The 18469-nt window shown below is 39.5% G+C and overlaps 1 protein-coding gene across 2 annotated transcripts in view; it reads left to right on the top strand.

Moving 5' to 3' along the window:
- The window catches only part of pcdh11 (protocadherin 11), a 341850-nt gene that overhangs the window by 44178 nt on the left and 279203 nt on the right, over positions 1-18469 (top strand). The window contains exon 4 of one of the 2 annotated variants that reach the window (XM_088343959.1): positions 14482-15073. The exons of the other annotated variant lie outside the window; for it this stretch is intronic. Within the exon in view, the coding sequence (XP_088200085.1) occupies positions 14482-14568 (87 nt within the window). The 3' untranslated portion in view covers positions 14569-15073. Of the gene's footprint in view, positions 1-14481; positions 15074-18469 lie in introns of those variants that run through there. 2 annotated transcript variants of the gene reach the window in all.

Genomic DNA, 18469 nt, shown 5'->3' on the forward strand with positions numbered 1-18469 from the left:
CACTGCCTGGGGGGAGTGTCGGAGTCACGGGGAAAACCAAACTGAGCCTGGGGGTTACGTAGATGACGAAACACTACCTGGGAGAGGGGGGCGGGGTTGAAAGGATGACAAAACACTGCCTGGGAGTTACGGAAATGACGAAGCACTACCTGTGAGAGGGGGGGCGGGGTAGAAAGAATGACAAAGCACTGCCTGGGGGTTACCGGGGTGACGAAGCCCCGCCCGGGGGAGCCGGGTTACGGAATTGACGAAGCGTCAGCCGGGGGTCACGAAGAAGGGGAAACTCAGCCTGGGGTGAGGGTCGGGGACACAGGGATTACGCCACATTGCCTTGGGGGAGTGTCAGGGTCACGGGGAAAACCAAACTGAGCCTGGGGGTTACGGAGATGATGAAGCACTACCTGGGATAGAAAGGATGACAAAGCACTGCCTGGGGGTTACCGAGGGTGACGAAGCCCCGCCTGTGGGAGCCGAATTACGGAATTGACGAAGCGTCGGAGAAGACGAAACTCTGCTCGTCGCCCGGGGTGAGGGGCGGGGTCACAGGGGACCAATGAAATGGGCCGCCCAGAGAGCGCCGGGCCATAAAAAGAAGGAGCGTCCGACACGATAGCACATAAACGATGGTCTTTAACGAGAACGATGATTCTTAGAAATTGCTGCTTTGTTGAAATTAGCTTCCATTTTTAGAAGCAGGACAAACTCTGGCCAGTCATCAATTATTAAAACTGTATTATTTTTTTAATATGATACTCGTACAAAAATAAAACGGCCTCAAAAAGGGCTCATGTAAAAGTGCAATATTCTATTTTTTCATTTAGCTCACATTGTCACAAGCCAGGAACGGAGACAGGACCCAATAGCGTCCGATTTACTCGTTTTTTACTACGAGGGTAGTCGTTGACAGCGAGAAAACAGGTCGATGGCCAGGACGGGGGAGCAAAACCGAAACGGGTACGGAAAAGAGGTCGGCAACAGGTATCAGGCAGGAAACAGGGCAAAACAGGTCGATGGCCGGGAAGGGGGAGCAAAACAGAAACGGGTACGGAGAAGAGGTCGGCAACAGGTATCAGGCAGGAAACAGGGCATAACAGGTCGATGGCCGGGACAAAGGAGCAAAAGCAGAAACGGGTCCGGAAAAAGGTCGGCAACAAGTATCAGGAAGGAATCAGGGAAAAACAGGTCGATGGCCGGGACGGGGGAGCAAAACAGAAACGGGTTCAGAAAAAGGTCGGCAACAGGTATCAGGCAGGAAACAGGGCAAAACAGGTCGATGGCCGGGACAGGGGAGCAAAACAGGAACGGGTCTAGAAAAAGGTCGGCAACAAGTATCAGGCAGGAAACAGGGCAAAACAGGTCGATGGCCGGGACGGGGGAGCAAAACAGAAACAGGTTCAGAAAAAGGTCGGCAACAGGTATCAGGCAGGAAAACAGGGCAGGATAATGTCGGAGAGTACAAAAGCTTGCTTAGCTGAGAGCATAGGTTCGCAGACAATCTGTCGGGTTCCTTTCGGAAGACGGGAGTTTAAAAAGAGTCCAACAGCCAATCAGGTCAACGGGGCAGTCAGTAATCATGACACACATTGAATAAAACGTTTATTGTGGACATAATCAAACGCATGTCACTGTTTTTTTCTTTCTGCCGTGTCCAGTTTCGGTCTTACTCGGTCTTGTTTTGTTGGATATGACACTTTTTTGGCTTTGGCTTTGATTTCTGTCATTATCATAATATACTGTATGTCTTGTCTCGATCTTGTTTTCATTTCCTGTTTTTTTAGTTCGAATACGACAGTCCAGAAACTGTCTCGTTCTATGGGATTGGGCGCTTCTTTGGGTTGGTTGTTATTGTGTTGTTTTGGTTTTATTTTGTCTCATCTTGTTACGTTTGGCACTTTTGGTTTGGTTTGCTACGTTTTCTGTCACAGCAATGACATTGTCTTGTTTTGATCTTGTTTTTGTCTCGTTTTGTTGGATTTGAGACTTTTTTGGGTTTGGCTTTGATTTCTGTCATTTTCATTATATACTCTACGTCTTGTCTCGATCTTGTTTTCATTTATTTTTTTGGGGTTTGAATATGTTTTCTCTCACAGTCCAGAAACTGTCTTGCTGGTCTCGTTCAATGGGATTGGGTGCTTCTTTGTGTTGCTTGTTATTTTCTTGTTTTGGTCTTATTTTGTCTCATTTTGTTAGGTATGGCATTTTTTTAGTTGGCTACTTTTTGGTCACAGTTATTATGTTGTCTTGTTTTGATCTTGTTTTTGTCTTGTTTTGTTGGAACTTTTTTTGTTTGGCTTTGATTTTTGTCATTGTCATTATATACTGTACGTCTTGTCTCAATCGTGTTTTCGTTTATTTTTTTAGGGGGGTTTTAATGTTTTCTCTCACAGTCGAGAAACTGTCTTGCTGGTCTCGTTCTATGGGATCGGGCGCTTCTTTGGGTTAATTGTTATTGTCTTGTTTTGGTCTTATTTTGTCTCTTTTTGTTAGGTATGGCACTTTTTGATTGGCTACTTTTTGGTCACAGCTATGATGTTGTCTTGTTTTGATCTTGTTTTTGTCTTGTTTTGTTGGAACATTTTTTGTTTGGCTTTGATTTTTGTCATTGTCATTATATACTGTACGTCTTGTCTCAATCTTGTTTTTGTTTCTTTTTTTTTCTTTTTTTTTTATGTTTTCTCTCACAGTCCAGGAACTGTCATGCTGGTCTCGTTCTATGGGATTGGGCGCTTCTTTGGGTTGGTTGTTATCGTCTTGTTTTGGTCTTATTTTGTCTCTTTTTGTTAGGCATGGCACTTTTTGGTTGGCTACTTTTTCGGTCACAGCTATGATGTTATATTGTTTTGATCTTGTTTCTGTCTTGTTTTTTTGTTTGGCTTTGATTCCTGTCATCATCACGTTGTCTTGTCTATGTCTTGTTTCGGTCTCGTTTTTCCTTGTCCTGTCGGATTTGGGGCTGTTTTGTATCGGCTTAGAATTCTTTCACCATCCTTTCTGTTTGACGTCTCGACTTTTTCCTCGTCGCTTTTTTCCAGGACGTTTTTTTCCCGGATGTTGTCTCGTTCCTTTGACGGAAAGCGATCCGGCCCGTTAATCTGTGCTAAACGACGGCTCAGCTTGTGACGTATTGTGGTTTCGGAGGCCACCCACATCCTCCACCTTTCTTTAGCAACCCGGTTAAAAGGCGAGCTCCGACACGGCATATCACGCTTAAGCCCCCCCTGAATACTAAAGATTTAATTCTTAGCGTGTTTGCATGTGACACGCCACCGTCTTGTCAGAAGGATTGCGCCCGGCGCGGTGAAATATGCAAAATACAGCTCTGGTGAATTTTCAAGCGTGGCCAATGGCGGCTCATTTCGACTCTAGTCCTATTCCAATGGCTGTAAAATAGATGCATATGTGATCAGGTTCCACCAAAATCGCATTTTCTGATGATGAGCTCCGGGATATATTTTGCATTCTCATCATTTTTATGTTCTATATGCGCTGCAAAAATCCGTTCCTACCCTATTGGCAGGTTTTCATTTTAATCTGCCGTCTTCCACCCCTTTCGCATTCACCTGGCACTCCACTGTACCATCTCAAGTTAGGTCACTCCGAACGGCAGGTACCCTTAACATGTACCTTGTTTTCAGCACTATTAAAGCTGTCCCCAAAAAATTATTTTCTGATATTATTTTTATACATATGGCACACTGGACTATAAAGCACTTGGGATTAAAACTAAAGCTGTCACAAACCAGGAACGGAAACGTGACCCAATAGCGCTCGTTTTCTCAGTTTTTATCGATAAAAGAGGGAGAGAAAGGCTTGCTTCCACGATCTGCAGATCGACGAACACTGGCACTTCCGTGTCGAGCGAGGAGGATCGGAGACAGGCGGGAATAACAAGTCGTTGGCCGGGGCTGGAGATCAAAGCGAGGTCGGTAGCAGGAGGCAGGCAGGTAACGGGGAAAAACAGGTCAGGTAACAGGCAGGCAGAACAGGGCGTAGTCAGGTCCGGAAACAGGTTGGTAACAAAGATCAGGCAGAAAAAACAGGGCAAAAACGGAGTCGGATGAAAAGGCTTACTGAGCTGAAGACACCAGTTCGCATAACGATCTGACGGTTTCCAAGAGGAAGCCGGGGGTTTAAAAAGAGAGTATCCACCAATCAGCTGTCCGGGCTGTTGGCGCCAGCAGCTGTGCTCAGTCGACAATCATGACAAAAGCTCGGGATGGATAAAAAAGACATGAATACATATAAATGAAAATAATTTATTTTATAGAACACCACTAAATTCATTTTAGCAACAAACGATTAACATGTTAATTACAAGAGGGCACTCAAAGTTATGTTTCTCAAAAGCAGAACAGTTAGCTTTTGCCGTATAATTTCACAGCAATTCAAGAGTTTATTGAGATAGAGGGGAAAGGCAGCGCCAGCGATCCGGTACTCGCTGGACGCGAGCAGCAAGCTCTGCACAAAATCGGAACGAGTTCCCAATACAGAATTGAATCTTCCGGAGCGGAAGATCGTGGTGTCTAGGACGGGGAAAAAAACAGGTCAAAAGCCGGGACATGAGAGCAAAACGTGGTCGGGATCAAAAACGGGTCGTAGGCTGAGACGGGAGAGCAAAACGTGGTCGGGATCAAAAACAGGTTGTAAGCCGGGACGGTAGATCTAACGTGGTCAGGATCAAAAACAGGTCGGAGACGGATACAAAGGGAAAGATCAGGACGGGTGGAAAAACGGGACAGGCGGGAGTCAGGGTTAAAATGCTTGCCTTGTAACAAGTGAGGTTTGCTGACGGACTGACAACCGGAGAGTGACAGGACTGGGATTAAAAAAGGACAGGGAACCAATCAGGTAGCTTGCAGGTGGAATCATGAAAGTTACCATCAAAAAAAAAATCCTTATTCATGTCATCGAAATATGTTTCAACGATCGTCCAAAGCAACAACAAAAGACCATTGCAATTTACATGTTAACCATAAAACAGCACTCAAAGACTATTCATGTTTCTCAAAGGCAGAACAGTTGCTATATTCAATATGATTTAATCGTAACCAGGCATTTCAAATTGTATCCACTTTATTTCCTTTACATACATTACAACGGATTATAAGGCGTGTTTTACATCTCTGGCCAAATTAGGGTTTGTAAGTATACACATATAATTGTCAGGACCAGAACAAAAACAGGACCCACTTGCGTGACGTTTATCACGATCCGGCGTTCGCTGGGCGCGGGAAGCAAGTCGCTCTCGTACTCGGATTGTGATCCGAACGTGAAAGCGATGGCGGTATCAGGGGCGGAAAATTGGTCGGTAGCCGGGCCTGGGAGAGCAAGACGTGGTGGGGGTCAGAAACGAGTCGTTAGCCGGGACCGGAGAGTAGACGTAGTTGGGGACATAAAGAGGTCGTAATCCAGGACAGTAGAGCAGATGTGGTTGAGATCAAAATAGGTCGTAGCGGGAGACAAACAGGAGCAAAAGAACGGGACAGGCGTGTGTCAGGGTCGGAAAACTAGTCGGTGGCCGGGACTGGGAGAGTAGACGTAGTCGGGGACAAAAAGAGGGTCGTAAGCCAGGACGGGAGAGCAGGCCTGATCGGGATCAAAACGGGTTGCAGCCTGAGACAGACGGGAGCAAAAAACGGGACAGGCGTGAGTCAGGGTCAAAAAAGGCTTGCCTAGTATACACGGAGATTCGCAGACGAACTGACAACAGGGGATTGACAGGACAGGATTCAAATAGTGACAGGGAGCCAATCAGAACCGGTGAATCGCATCGGTAATCATGACAATAATACACTTAAATCGTACTTAACATGTACTATTTCGATTTAGCAATTTGTCGGAAGCTAATCGTCATGGGTTTTTATCCCACCTGAGAACCGATTGACGTCGTATAGCGCAAAAAAAAAGAGATTATTTTACAATAATGACATCAGGTTTCAGATCTCAGGCTGACAGCTTCTTCCTCTTATAGCGACGCTAATTACAGCGATTTTAATCATAATATATGACGAGTGATTAACCCTTTAGTGCATTTAATTAACCTTTGCAGCCGCGGAGTCTTTTTTTTTTTTTCCCGGTGACGCCGGCTTTAAATAATCGCACTTAAAACTGTCGATTGCTTAAGGCGGACAGGGAATAAAGACGTCCTACGAGTGGGAAGAAATACAAAGAAAATAGGGAAATGATGCTATGAGATATAATCGAGAACACTGAGCTTCTGGATAAAAATAAAGAAAAATAAGACAGAAACTGTACATACACATTCATATCGGATTGGCTAGTAGACACTCAAAACAAGGAGAGAAGACATCATTGGATTTTGAACTTGCAAGGAGAACAGGAGAGAGCACGAATTTTAAATAGGAAATTCCAAAACGAACTATGCAATCTCCTTTGCAGCTGTCCAATCTTAAAAACAGAAAAAAACGCATTAACAATACTTATAAATGTACAATATCAAGGATTGGGACGACTATTTGTTTTCTCTTTTTTATCTTCTTGATTTGTTTTGTTTGTTCCTGTTTTCTAGTAAAGTAAATAAAGACATGTAAAATAACATAAAAAACAAGGACTTTTCTCTTGGTTGAAAAAATAATTGTCAGAACCAGCGGAAATGGATCTTCCGTAGTGAGCGATGGCGGTGTCAGGGACAGAAAAACAGGTTGGTAGACGGGACAGGAGAGCAAAAACGTGGTCGGGGTCAGAAACAAGTCATAAGCCAGGAAAGGAAAGTAGGCGTGGTTGGGGACAAAAAGAGGTCAAAAGCCGGGACGGGAGAGTAAACGTGGTAAGGATCAAAAACGGGTCGAAGCAGGGGACAGACGGGAGCAAAAAACGGGACAGGTGGGAGTCAGGGTCAAAAAGCCTTGCCTAGCTTTAATTGAGGTTCACAGACGGACTGACAAAAGAGGACCAATAGGAGTGGGTTTAAATAGATAAATAAATCATGACAGTAATGGTCATAATGATTAGGGAACGATGTGTAATGTGATAAAATAAGAAATAATACTAGTCATACAATGGGAAATACCAATTGTTACAATAATAATACTTATAATCGTATTATATCAAAGATTGGGCCGAATATTTGTTTTCTCTTTTTAACTTCTTGATCTGTTTCGTCTTGTTTTGTTTGTTCCTGTTTTCTAGTAAAATAAATAAAAACGTGTGAAACAATATAAAAAAAACAAGGACATTTCTCTTGGTTGAAAAAGTAATTATCAGGACCAGTGGAAGTGGATCTTCCGTAGCGAGCAATGGCGGTGTCAAGGACAAAAAAAACAGGTCGATGGCCGAGACAGGAGAGCAAAAACATGGTCGCGATCGGAAACAAGTTGGAAGCCAGGAGAGGAGAGTAGACGTGGTCAAGATAAAAAACGGATCGTTATTGGGGACGGGAGAACAGACGTGGTCTAGATCAAAACAGGTCATAATTCAAGATGTGAGAGCAGACGTGGTCCAGATCAAAACAGGTCGTAGCGGGAGACAAACAGGAGCTAAAAACGGGACGGGCGAAAAAGGACTTGCCGTGTAAAAACAGAGATTCGCAGACGGACCGACAAAAGAGGACTGACAGGACAGAGTTTAAATACTGACAGGGAGCCAATCTGTCAACAAGCTGCAGCTGGCGCCACACGGGCGGGGCCAATTGGGCGCCATGGCAACTGTGACAAAAATGGGAAATACCTATGGCTACAATAATAATACTCATAATGTATAATAGTAAAAATAAGAAATAATACTAATCGTTATAATGATATTACATAATGACTGATTAATACTCAACATGAGGTAAATGAAGAGCGAATGATACCAAGGTTTTTTAAACTTGTTTTAAAAAAAAAAAAATATGCATGACAAATAGCTGTCTGGAAGCTGAGCTATTGCATCTGGTTTAAATAATGGCCGCCCACCTCGCCAAAATAAACATCCCCCTCGCACAAACAACCTGAAATAGAGAACACATTTTAGGTCACCGCACTGTTTTGCTGGTAGCTCTTAAACACTCCACATTGTCAAAAGCGCTTCCCAGACTGCACATTTAAGCTAGCATCTGGTTACATACGGCAAAAACTGCGCCCCCACCCAACGTGTTGTGGTTTTACCCTTCGACGTTCCGACGACACGCCGCCGATCAGACTGAAACAAGATACCCGAAAACTATAAAGCCGGCGTAGAATTTAAAACCCAGCATCATGTCGACGGATGAAAAGAAATCCGCCTAAAAGCATTTCGGCTTCATCGGTGGACGTTCCTTGTAGTAATGAAAATAAACAGACTCGTAAAGTTATTCCCAATATGGTCATTTCAGTTGACACCCCTCTCGGCCAATAGCAGGCTTTTTTTCAGGGTCCACAGCCAGCATTAGGCTATTAAGGCCTGTTTGACAAAACAGATATCACTTCCTGCAGCTTAATAATAACATATTCGAATGATGATTTACACATTGAAAGTCCCGACATAGTTTGATGCCATTTTCCGTTTTTTTACATATCTTTATTATGTACAAATGTTCACAATCAGTGATTGGCTTCTGGAAAGAGAAGTCAAACATTTATAATTCTTTCACAATTTCAAAAAAATGGCCGAAGTAAAATACACTTTTGCAAAGGTTTTAGTGTTGGGAACGATATAGAGTATTTCAATAGTGCTACGGAAAATACACACTGCAATAAAAATAGGGTAATATGCAAATGTGGGGGTGTAATGTGGGTTTTTACTCCCCCGGGTGCCGTTAAAGAGCCTCATGGCATGAGGAAGGAATGATCTCCTCAGTCTGTCCATGGAAGGACCCGCTCTGCTGGCCTGTACTTCAAACATGATGCGATTGGGGTTAATGGATCACGGCCACATTGTGTATTTCATTCTAGGAGAAAATAACAGCATAAGAGTTGCAAGGATTAACAAAAGTGTGCTCTGCTGGACCTCATTCAGGGCAATATCCAATCAGGAATAATGGATCGCACCCACAGAAGTGTAGTTCATCTGAGGCGAAAATAATGTCAAAAAAGAGCTGCCAGCCTCGATAAAAGTTCCTTCTGCTGCTTAGCAACCAGGGTTTTGGTGATAATGAATCGTGGGGCCATAGGTGCACTTCATTTGAGCCGGAACTACAAGAACAGCAATGCACGTTTAGGGATAACGGATTAGCGTTCGGTCCTCTTTTTGGTGGACACGCCAAAAAAGGGCCACCATGCTTCTTTAAATGCAGCGTGTCGGCCAGCCGCTTGCAGCAAGATGCGATAGGGGTTGAGAGCAGGAGAGAGAACAGTGAAGAGCTCGTCACTCTTCTCTCTCCTGCTACAATAGAGGCCGGCTTTTTTTCCCGTCTCATGAAATTTTCCACCTACGTGAGAGCAAATCTTGTATCTGTGTCATTTTCGTGCACTCGTGTTTGCTCAGTAACGCGTCAGACAGGCCCGAAAATATTTTTCGCCGAGACCCCCGTGGCGCTCGTACTGACTCACCTCCATTGCCGAGAAAACAGATCATCAGAAAACATCGTGTGTGTCTAATGCCTTACGAACTTCCGGTACCCTACGTCAAAAAATCAAAATGCAATGCAAAATGACTTGTTTTGTGTATTAAATAACATTATAAATCAGTTCAATAGGAAACATTGCGGTGATGTGACTTGAGCTGGTGCATTGTAGTTAGCGGGTGGATGCAAATTGGGAGGATTTATTGAAAAAATGATATTGAGTCCCTCGATTTGCAAGACTTAAAAGGCCTTAAGAAGATTTTCTTGCTGGAATCACTTTCTTGCTGGAATCTTAGTTTACAGCTGTACAACCTTGTCAGGACAAAAACGGAGACAGGACCCACTTGCGTTAGGTTTCTCTCAGTTTTATTGGAAGAAAGGAAATTGTTGTACCCACAATCCGGTGATCGCTGGGCACGGGAAGCAGGTCTCTCTGAACGCGAAAGTGGGACTTCCGTGGCGAGCGATGGCGGTGTCGGGAACGGAAAAACAGGTCAGTTGCCGGGACAGGAGAGCAAAGACGTGGTAGGGGTTGGAAACGAGTTGGTGGATGCAAAGTGGGAGGATTTATTGAAAAAAATGATATTAAATCCCTCGACTTGCAAGACTTAAAAGGCCTTAAGAAGATTTTCTTGCTGGAATTACTTCCTTATTTATAATCATTTTCAAGATCTTAGGTTACAGCGGTACAACCTTGTCAGGACCAGAACGGAGACAGGACCCACTTGCGTTACGTTTCTCTCAGTTTTATTGGAAGAAAGGAAAGCGTTGCACCCACGATCCGGTGATCGCTGGGCGCGGGAAGCAGGTCTCTCTGAAAGCAAAAGTGGGACTTCCGTGGCGAGCGATGGCGGTGTCGGGAACGGGAAAAACGGGTCAGTACCCGGGATAGGACAGCAAAAACGTGGTCGGGGTCGGAAACAAGTCGTAAGCCAGAGAGGAGAAGAGATGTGGTCAGGATCACAAAACGGGTCGTAGCCGAGGAACAGACAGGAGCAAAAACAGGTGGGAGTCAGGGTCGAAAATCTTGCCTAGAGTAAACTGAGGTTCGCAGATGGACTGACAAAAAGGGACGATTAGGAGAAGGTTTAAGGTGGCACATTTGAGATATCTTTGATTGCTTATCTTTGATCGATCGATCTATCTATCTATCTAGACATATATCTATCTATCTATCTAGACATCTATCTATCTAGACATCTATCTATCTAGACATGTATATATCTATCTATCTATCTAGACATCTATCTATCTATCTAGACATCTATCTATCTATCTAGACATCTATCTATCTATCTAGACATCTATCTACCTACCTATCTAGACATCTATCTAGACATCTATCTACCTACCTATCTAGACATCTATCTACCTACCTATCTAGACATCTAACTATCTATTTATCTACCTACCTATCTAGACATCTATCTATCTATCTGTCTATCTATCTATCTATCTATCTACCTATCTATCTACCCACCTATCTAGACCACTATCTATCTATCTATCAATCTTTTTACCTACCTATCTAGACATCTATATATCTATCTATCTACCTACCTATCTAGACATCTATCTATCTACCCATCTATCTATCTATCTATCTATCTATCTATCTATCTATCTATCTATCTATCTATCTATCTATCTATCTATCTATCTATCTATCTATCTATCTATCTATCTATCTATCTATCTATCTATCTATCTATCTATCTATCTATCTATCTATCTATCTATCTATCTATCTATCTATCTATCTATCTATCTATCTATCTATCTATCTACCTACCTATCTAGACATCTATCTATCTACCTACCTATCTAGACATCTATCTACCTACCTATCTAGACATCTATCTATCTAGACATCTATCTATCTATCTATCTATCTATCTATCTATCTATCTATCTATCTATCTACCTACCTATCTAGACATCTATCTATCTATCTATCTATCTCTCTTCTTTTATCTATCCATCTATCTTCTTTTACATATCTCTCTCTATCTTCTTTTATCTCTCATTTTCTCTCTCTCTCTGTCCTTTTATCTATATATCTATCTATCTATGTATTCTTTAAAAGGTAGATCTCCTGTAATAATTGTTAAAATAACCAATTTTTGATGAATACTGAAATCCTAACAAGTGCTGCCAGAAAGCCAGCACAATACGACCAAATTTGATGTCCGGTTTTGGAGATGTTTGTTCATGATTCGGTTGCCGCACTCGGGATTCACGTTGCTCACGGTTATTATGCCAAAATTTGTGTGAACCATCGGACAGGGAACATCGTATCCCACACACGGTGTAAGGCGGGGTCGCCGTATCCCGAGGGTCTTCTGTGTTTTATGTGACGGCCCATTTTGTTGCCCGAGGACCTTTTGTTCCGTATTTTGTTTCTGGCGTATGGTTTTCTGTACATATCAGACTACCCTGGCAAGGGTCCTAAGTGAAATGTCGTTTGTTTTCAGGGATATAACGATAATCCAGAATTCACAATACCGTCTTTGATGACTGAAAACTGGATAAAAACTCACACTTTCGATAAAAAGTGTGTTGCTTTTTTTAATTCAGAATAAAACTCAACTGCATAAAATAGTACATCAATAACAGAGAAACATGTCCAATTTACCTGTTTGTTTTCCCTATTTTGCTATACTGGTTTAAAATAATCACAATTTACCAGCAAATTCGGCTAGAATTACAGACAAACAATGTCTTTTTCAAGGCGTGCTATTTTAAAGTCAGTGTCAGCACGAGATTGAGAAAAATAAAGCGAGCGTGCGTGATTTGGGGATTGGGGTGGATAGATAGATAGATTGATTGATAGTGATGTTCATTTTTTATTATATATTTTTTTACTTTTATAGAAACAATCTGTTACAGCAGTAAGCTCAATGATATATATTTCTTATGAGTATTTATAAATATTCTATACAGTAATCCCTCGGTGTAACACTGTTTACTTTTCACGGTTTTGCTACTTTGTGAGTTGTGTTCTGCATTCTGATTGGCTAAACAGTCACCCCACTTTTTATTGGACGGGACAGGAATTCTTTTTAAAACTGAATAATATTGCTTGCAGATTGCTTCCAGTGTATAATAGAGTATTTAGTATATATTTAATAGAGTAGCATTGTATGCTAATTGAAAAAAACGAGGTTTTTACCTTATGGATTTTACAAATGTGTTTTTTTTTCACTTCTATTTTTCTAAGGTTGCTATTTCAAAATAAAATGCATTTGCATAAAATCGTATGACCTCGGCAGAAAAAAATATATTGCATTGGCAGGGATTTTTTAAAGTATTTTCAAGTATTTCGAATCTTTTTAAATGTAAAGTTTTTTGTTTTTTTTTCAAATTTAAAAAAATTAACTTTTTTTTTTTAAGATTTTTTTTTTTAAATTAAGATCAACACAATTATTCTATTCGTAACATAACGTTATAGCTGGCCAAAGTATGCCTGCGTACAATTATGCTTCCCTTCTTCTGGAAATGACTGCATGTTTTGTTTTTTTTACATAGGTGGCCAAAATATTCCTGTATACAATTCAACTCAGCAACGGCTGCTGGTACGGGACAAAAGAGAACTACCTGCTCTCTTTTTTTCGACACGTATATTAGATAGATAGATAGATAGATAGATAGATAGATAGATAGATAGATAGATAGATAGATAGATGTCTAGATAGATAGATAGATGTCTAGATAGATAGATAGATAGAAAGATAGATAGATGGACAGATGTCAAGATAGATGGATCGATAGATAGATGTCTAGATGTCTAGATAGATAGATAAATGGATAGATGTCAAGATAGATGGATAGATAGATGTCTAGATAGATAGATAGATGTCTAGATAGTTAGATGTCTAGATAGATAGATAGATAGATAGATAGATAGATCTAGCTGTCTAGATAGATAGATAGATAGATAGATGTCTAGATAGATAGATAGATAGATTGATAGATAGATCTAGCTGTCTGGATAGATGGATAGATGGATAGATATAGATAGATCTAGCTGTCTAGATAGATAGATCTAGTTGTCTTGCTGTCTAGATAGATAGATCTAGTTGTCTTGCTGTCTAGTTAGATAGATCTAGCTGTCTAGATAGGTAGATAGATAGATATAGCTGTCTAGATAGATAGATAGATATATCTAGCTGTCTAGATAGATAGATCTGGCTGTCTAGCCGTCTAGATAGATCTAGCTGTCTAGATAGATAGATAGATCTAGCTGTATAGATAGATAGATAGATAGATCTAGTTGTCTAGTTAGATGTCTAAATAGGTAGGTAGATAGATGTCTAGATAGATAGATGTCTAGATATATAGATATAGATAGATAGAGAGAGAGAGAGAGAGAGAGAGAGAGAGAGAGAGAGAGAGAGAGAGAGAGAGAGAGAGATACTTTATTCATCCCCGTCGGGAAATTCACACTTCCATCAGTATCCTTGTTTTGAAAATTAACATAATAAAATAAAAGATAAATATAATAAATAAGTAATAATAAATTATAAAGAATACAAAAATACCCAATATAACGTTTTGCTATAGAGTATGTAAGTAGTGCTACGGTAAATACACTAGGGTAATATGCAAATGTAGGGGTGGGGTTTCATGTGGGCTTTTACTCCCCCGGGTGGAGTTAAAGAGCCTCATGGCATGAGGAAGAAATGATGCAATGTTTTCTTGCAGTTTCAGGATATGACCTTTACGGTTGATATCTGAATTCCAAGACTTTCCGATTTGCTATTATCGTTACATCCCTGAGCCCAAGAGTGCTAGCCTGGTGTGGCGGGAGACCCCAAAATCATGGGAATGCAACTAAATTCGGAGTACTAATGGGAAGTCATTCAACGCTCTGATAAGTACAGAAAAAAATGCATGAAAAAGGAGCTTTTTTCAAGGAAGTCTTCTTCTTCTGCGTATTCTTTTTGAATTTTCTTGGCTATTTTAACGGGGATCTCCCTATTTGTGTCTGTATATTTCAGGAGACTGCCCTGAAAGCAGCACACTATGGCACACTCGGCGGCACAGGGAGCGCTCGTTCCCACAACAGGATTAAAATCAATCTCTAGCTCGCAGAAAAGCCCCCCAAAAAATCAAAGACCGGACTGACCCGAGGGAAAAACCAGGGGGCGCTCTTGCTGTTTTCCTGCTTCAAACTCCACAACTCAAACTCCGCCCATCCCTAAATCTGTAAAGTATGTTTATATGTATGTATGTGTAGCCGGTGACGGTGTTTTATATTTATTGAAGGAAAAAAAAAGAATCCCTTTTGCCTTTGATTGTCTTAATTTTCATTTCCAAGTGACCGAATATGTATTTATGCTGCAAGTTCTGCTGGACCGTCCGCTGCCGTTTGTGCACGACCGTACCTGTCAACCTTATGAATGATGGCAAATGCTTTTTTTTGGATAGAAATATACTGCAGCAGAAATACTACAAGAATACATTCAAGTCTAGTCTCTTATTAGATAGATAGATAGATAGATAGATAGATAGATAGATAGATAGATAGATAGATAGATAGATAGATAGATAGATAGATAGATCTAGCTGTCTAGCGAGATAGATAGATCGATCTAGCTGTCTAGCGAGATAGATAGATAGATCTAGCTGTCTAGCGAGATAGATAGATCGATCTAGCTGTCTAGCTAGATAGATAGATAGATAGATCTAGCTGTCTAGCTAGATAGATAGATAGATAGATCTAGCTGTCTAGCGAGATAGATAGATAGATCTAGCTGTCTAGCTAGATAGATAAATAGATAGATCTAGCTGCTCAGCTAGATCGATAGATAGATCTAGCTGTCTAAATAGATGGCTGTATCTAGCGGTCTAGCTAGGTAGATGGATAGATAGATCTAGCTGTCTCGCTAGCTAGATAGATAGATCTAGCTGTCTAGCTAGATAGATAGATAGATAGATAGATCTAGCTGACAGATAGATAGATCTATCTAGCTAGCTAGATAGATAGAACTAGCTGTCTAGCTAGCTAGATAGATAGATAGATGGATAGAACTAGCTGTCTAGCTAGATGGATAGATCTAGCTGTCTAGCTAGATGGATAGATCTAGCTGTCTAGCTAGATAGATAGATCTAGCTGTCTAAATAGATAGATCTAGCTGTCTAGCTAGATAGATAGATCTAGCTGTGTAGCTAGATGGATAGATCTAGCTGTCTAGCTAGATGGATAGATCTAGCTGTCTAGCTAGATAGATAGATCTAGCTGTGCAGCTAGATAGATAGATCTAGCTGTCTAGCTAGATAGATAGATCGATAGACAGATATATAGATAGATCAAACTGTCTAGCTAGATAGATAGATCTAGCTGTCTAGCTAGATAGATAGATCTAGCTGTCTAGGTAGATAGATAGATAGACAGATATGTAGATAGATCTAGCTGTCTAGCTAGATAGATAGATCTAGCTGTCTAGCTAGATAAATAGATAGAAAGATTGATATATAGATCTAGCTGTCTAGATAGATAGGTAGATAGATGTCTAGATAGATAGATAGATACTTTATTCATCCCCGGTAGGAAAATTCACACTTCCAGCAGTATCCTTGTGTTGAAAAATAAAATGATCAAATTCAAGTCTAGTCCCTTATTAATGACGGTAATCTCCTTTATTAAGCAATAACAAACCTTACAAACACAGCGGGGCACCTATTTATTTGCAGCGAGACAAACCGTATAGAAAAAACAAAATAGATTTTTTTCCGCATGTTTTTTGTGATTTACCACGGGAATACGACAAAAGCAGTACTGTTGAAATACTACAGAAAAACGAGAAAAATCATCCTACAGACTACAAAATTCAACCTTATATTATTGTGCTATCAAGTTAAAAAGAAATACTACTAAAATACTACTACAGAAATATTACACCGAAAATACAACCAAAAAACAACCACAGTATAACACAAAAATACTACTACAATAATAATACTATTGAAATGCGACATAAATACTACAGAGATACTACGGAAATACTACTTTGAATGTACTTTAAACATAATTTGACAGAAATACTACAAAAATACGACTACAGTAATAGTACAAAACCGATACACGTATACTCCAACAAGATCTATAAAAATACCACAAATATACTACGGAAACTGGACTGCAGAAATGATACCAAATACAAATATACTACAAAAATTTGAGCATTGAAATACCACAAAACGACTGCAGAAATATTTCAAAAACTACGAAAATACAACTACAGTAAGACTACAAAAGTTCTAACAGATATACTACAAAATGATGGAAATACTACAAAGATATTACAGAAAAAAACTACAAAATTGATACTGCAGAAATAATCTAAATATACTCCCAAATAAACAAAAAACTAGTGAAATTCTACAAAAATCCGACTGCAGATACAAAAAAAAAATTACGGAAATAAGACCAATATACTATTAAAATACTACAAGAATACATCTACAGTAATACTAAAGAATACTACAGATACATTACAAAAATTCTACCTTGGAAATACAACAAATATACGACAAAAACAATAGTGAAACCTACAGTCTACTGAAACCTACCAAAACACTGCTGAAGAATTTTTATTTTTAAAAAAAAGCTATTAAAAAGAAATACTACACAAATCCAACAGCAGAAATACTACAAAAATTTACAAAATACAACTACAGTAAAACTACAACAGTTCTATCAGATATACTACAAAAAATCTATGATGGAAATATTACAAATATACTAACACTGTTACTGCAGAAATAATGTAAACATACTTAAAAAAACACAGAAATTCTACAAGAACTCCAGAAATACAACAAAAAAACCACGGAAATACGACCAATATACTACAAAAATCCATCTACAGTAAGACTAAAAAATACTACGGATATATTACAAAAATTTTACCTTGGAAATACTACAAACGTACGACGAAATAATAGTGAAACCTACAGTCTACTGAAAACTACCAAAACACTGCTGAAGAAATATATATATTTTTTTTTTAAAAAGTGATTAAACAGGAATACTACAAAAATCCGACAGCAGAAATACTAGAAAAATCTACAAAATACAACAACAGTAAGACTACAAAAGTTCTAACAGATATACTACAAAAAAATCTACTCTGGAAATACTGCAATGATACTATAGAAAAAAACACACAACTGATACTGCAGAAATAATCTAAATATACTCCCCAAAAAAACACAGAAATTCTACAAAAATCAGACTGCAGAAATACAAAAAAAACCCGACAGAAATATGACCAATATACTAAAAAATTACTCCAAAAATCCATCTACAGCACTACTAAAAAAATTACAGATATATTACAAAAAAATATTACGTAGGAAATACTACAAATATACGACGAAAATACTACTGAAACCTACAGTCTACTGAAAACGACCAAAACACTACTGAAAAAAAGTGATGAAATACTACAAAAATCCGACTGCAGAAATACTAGAAAAATCTACAAAATACAACTGCAGTAATAAAACAAAAGTTCTAACAGATATACTGCAAACAAACTCTTATGGAAATACTACAAAAATACTACAGAAAAAACTACGAAACTGATACTGTAGAAATAATCTAAATATACTCCAAAAAAAATTAAAAAAAGCACAGAAATTCTACAAAAGTTTGACTGCAGAAATACAAAAACCTAGGGAAAAATGACCAATATACTACAAAAACACTTCAAAAATCAATCCACAGTAAGACAAAAACATACTCCAGATATATTACAAAGATTTCACCTTGGAAATACTACGAATATACGCAACCTACAAACAGTCTACTGAAAACTACCAAAACACTGCTGAAGATTTTTTTTTTTTCAAAAGTAGCGATTAAACAGAAATACTACAAAAATACGACTACAGAAATACTAGAAAAATTTACCTAATACAACTGCAGTAATACTAGTTCTAACAGATATACTGCAAACAAACTCCTATGGAAATACTACA

Source organism: Urocampus carinirostris, chromosome 9 (genome assembly GCF_059441175.1).
Source record: "Urocampus carinirostris isolate Australia breed hairy pipefish chromosome 9, RoL_Ucar_1.0, whole genome shotgun sequence".
Classification (NCBI taxonomy): domain Eukaryota; kingdom Metazoa; phylum Chordata; class Actinopteri; order Syngnathiformes; family Syngnathidae; genus Urocampus; species Urocampus carinirostris.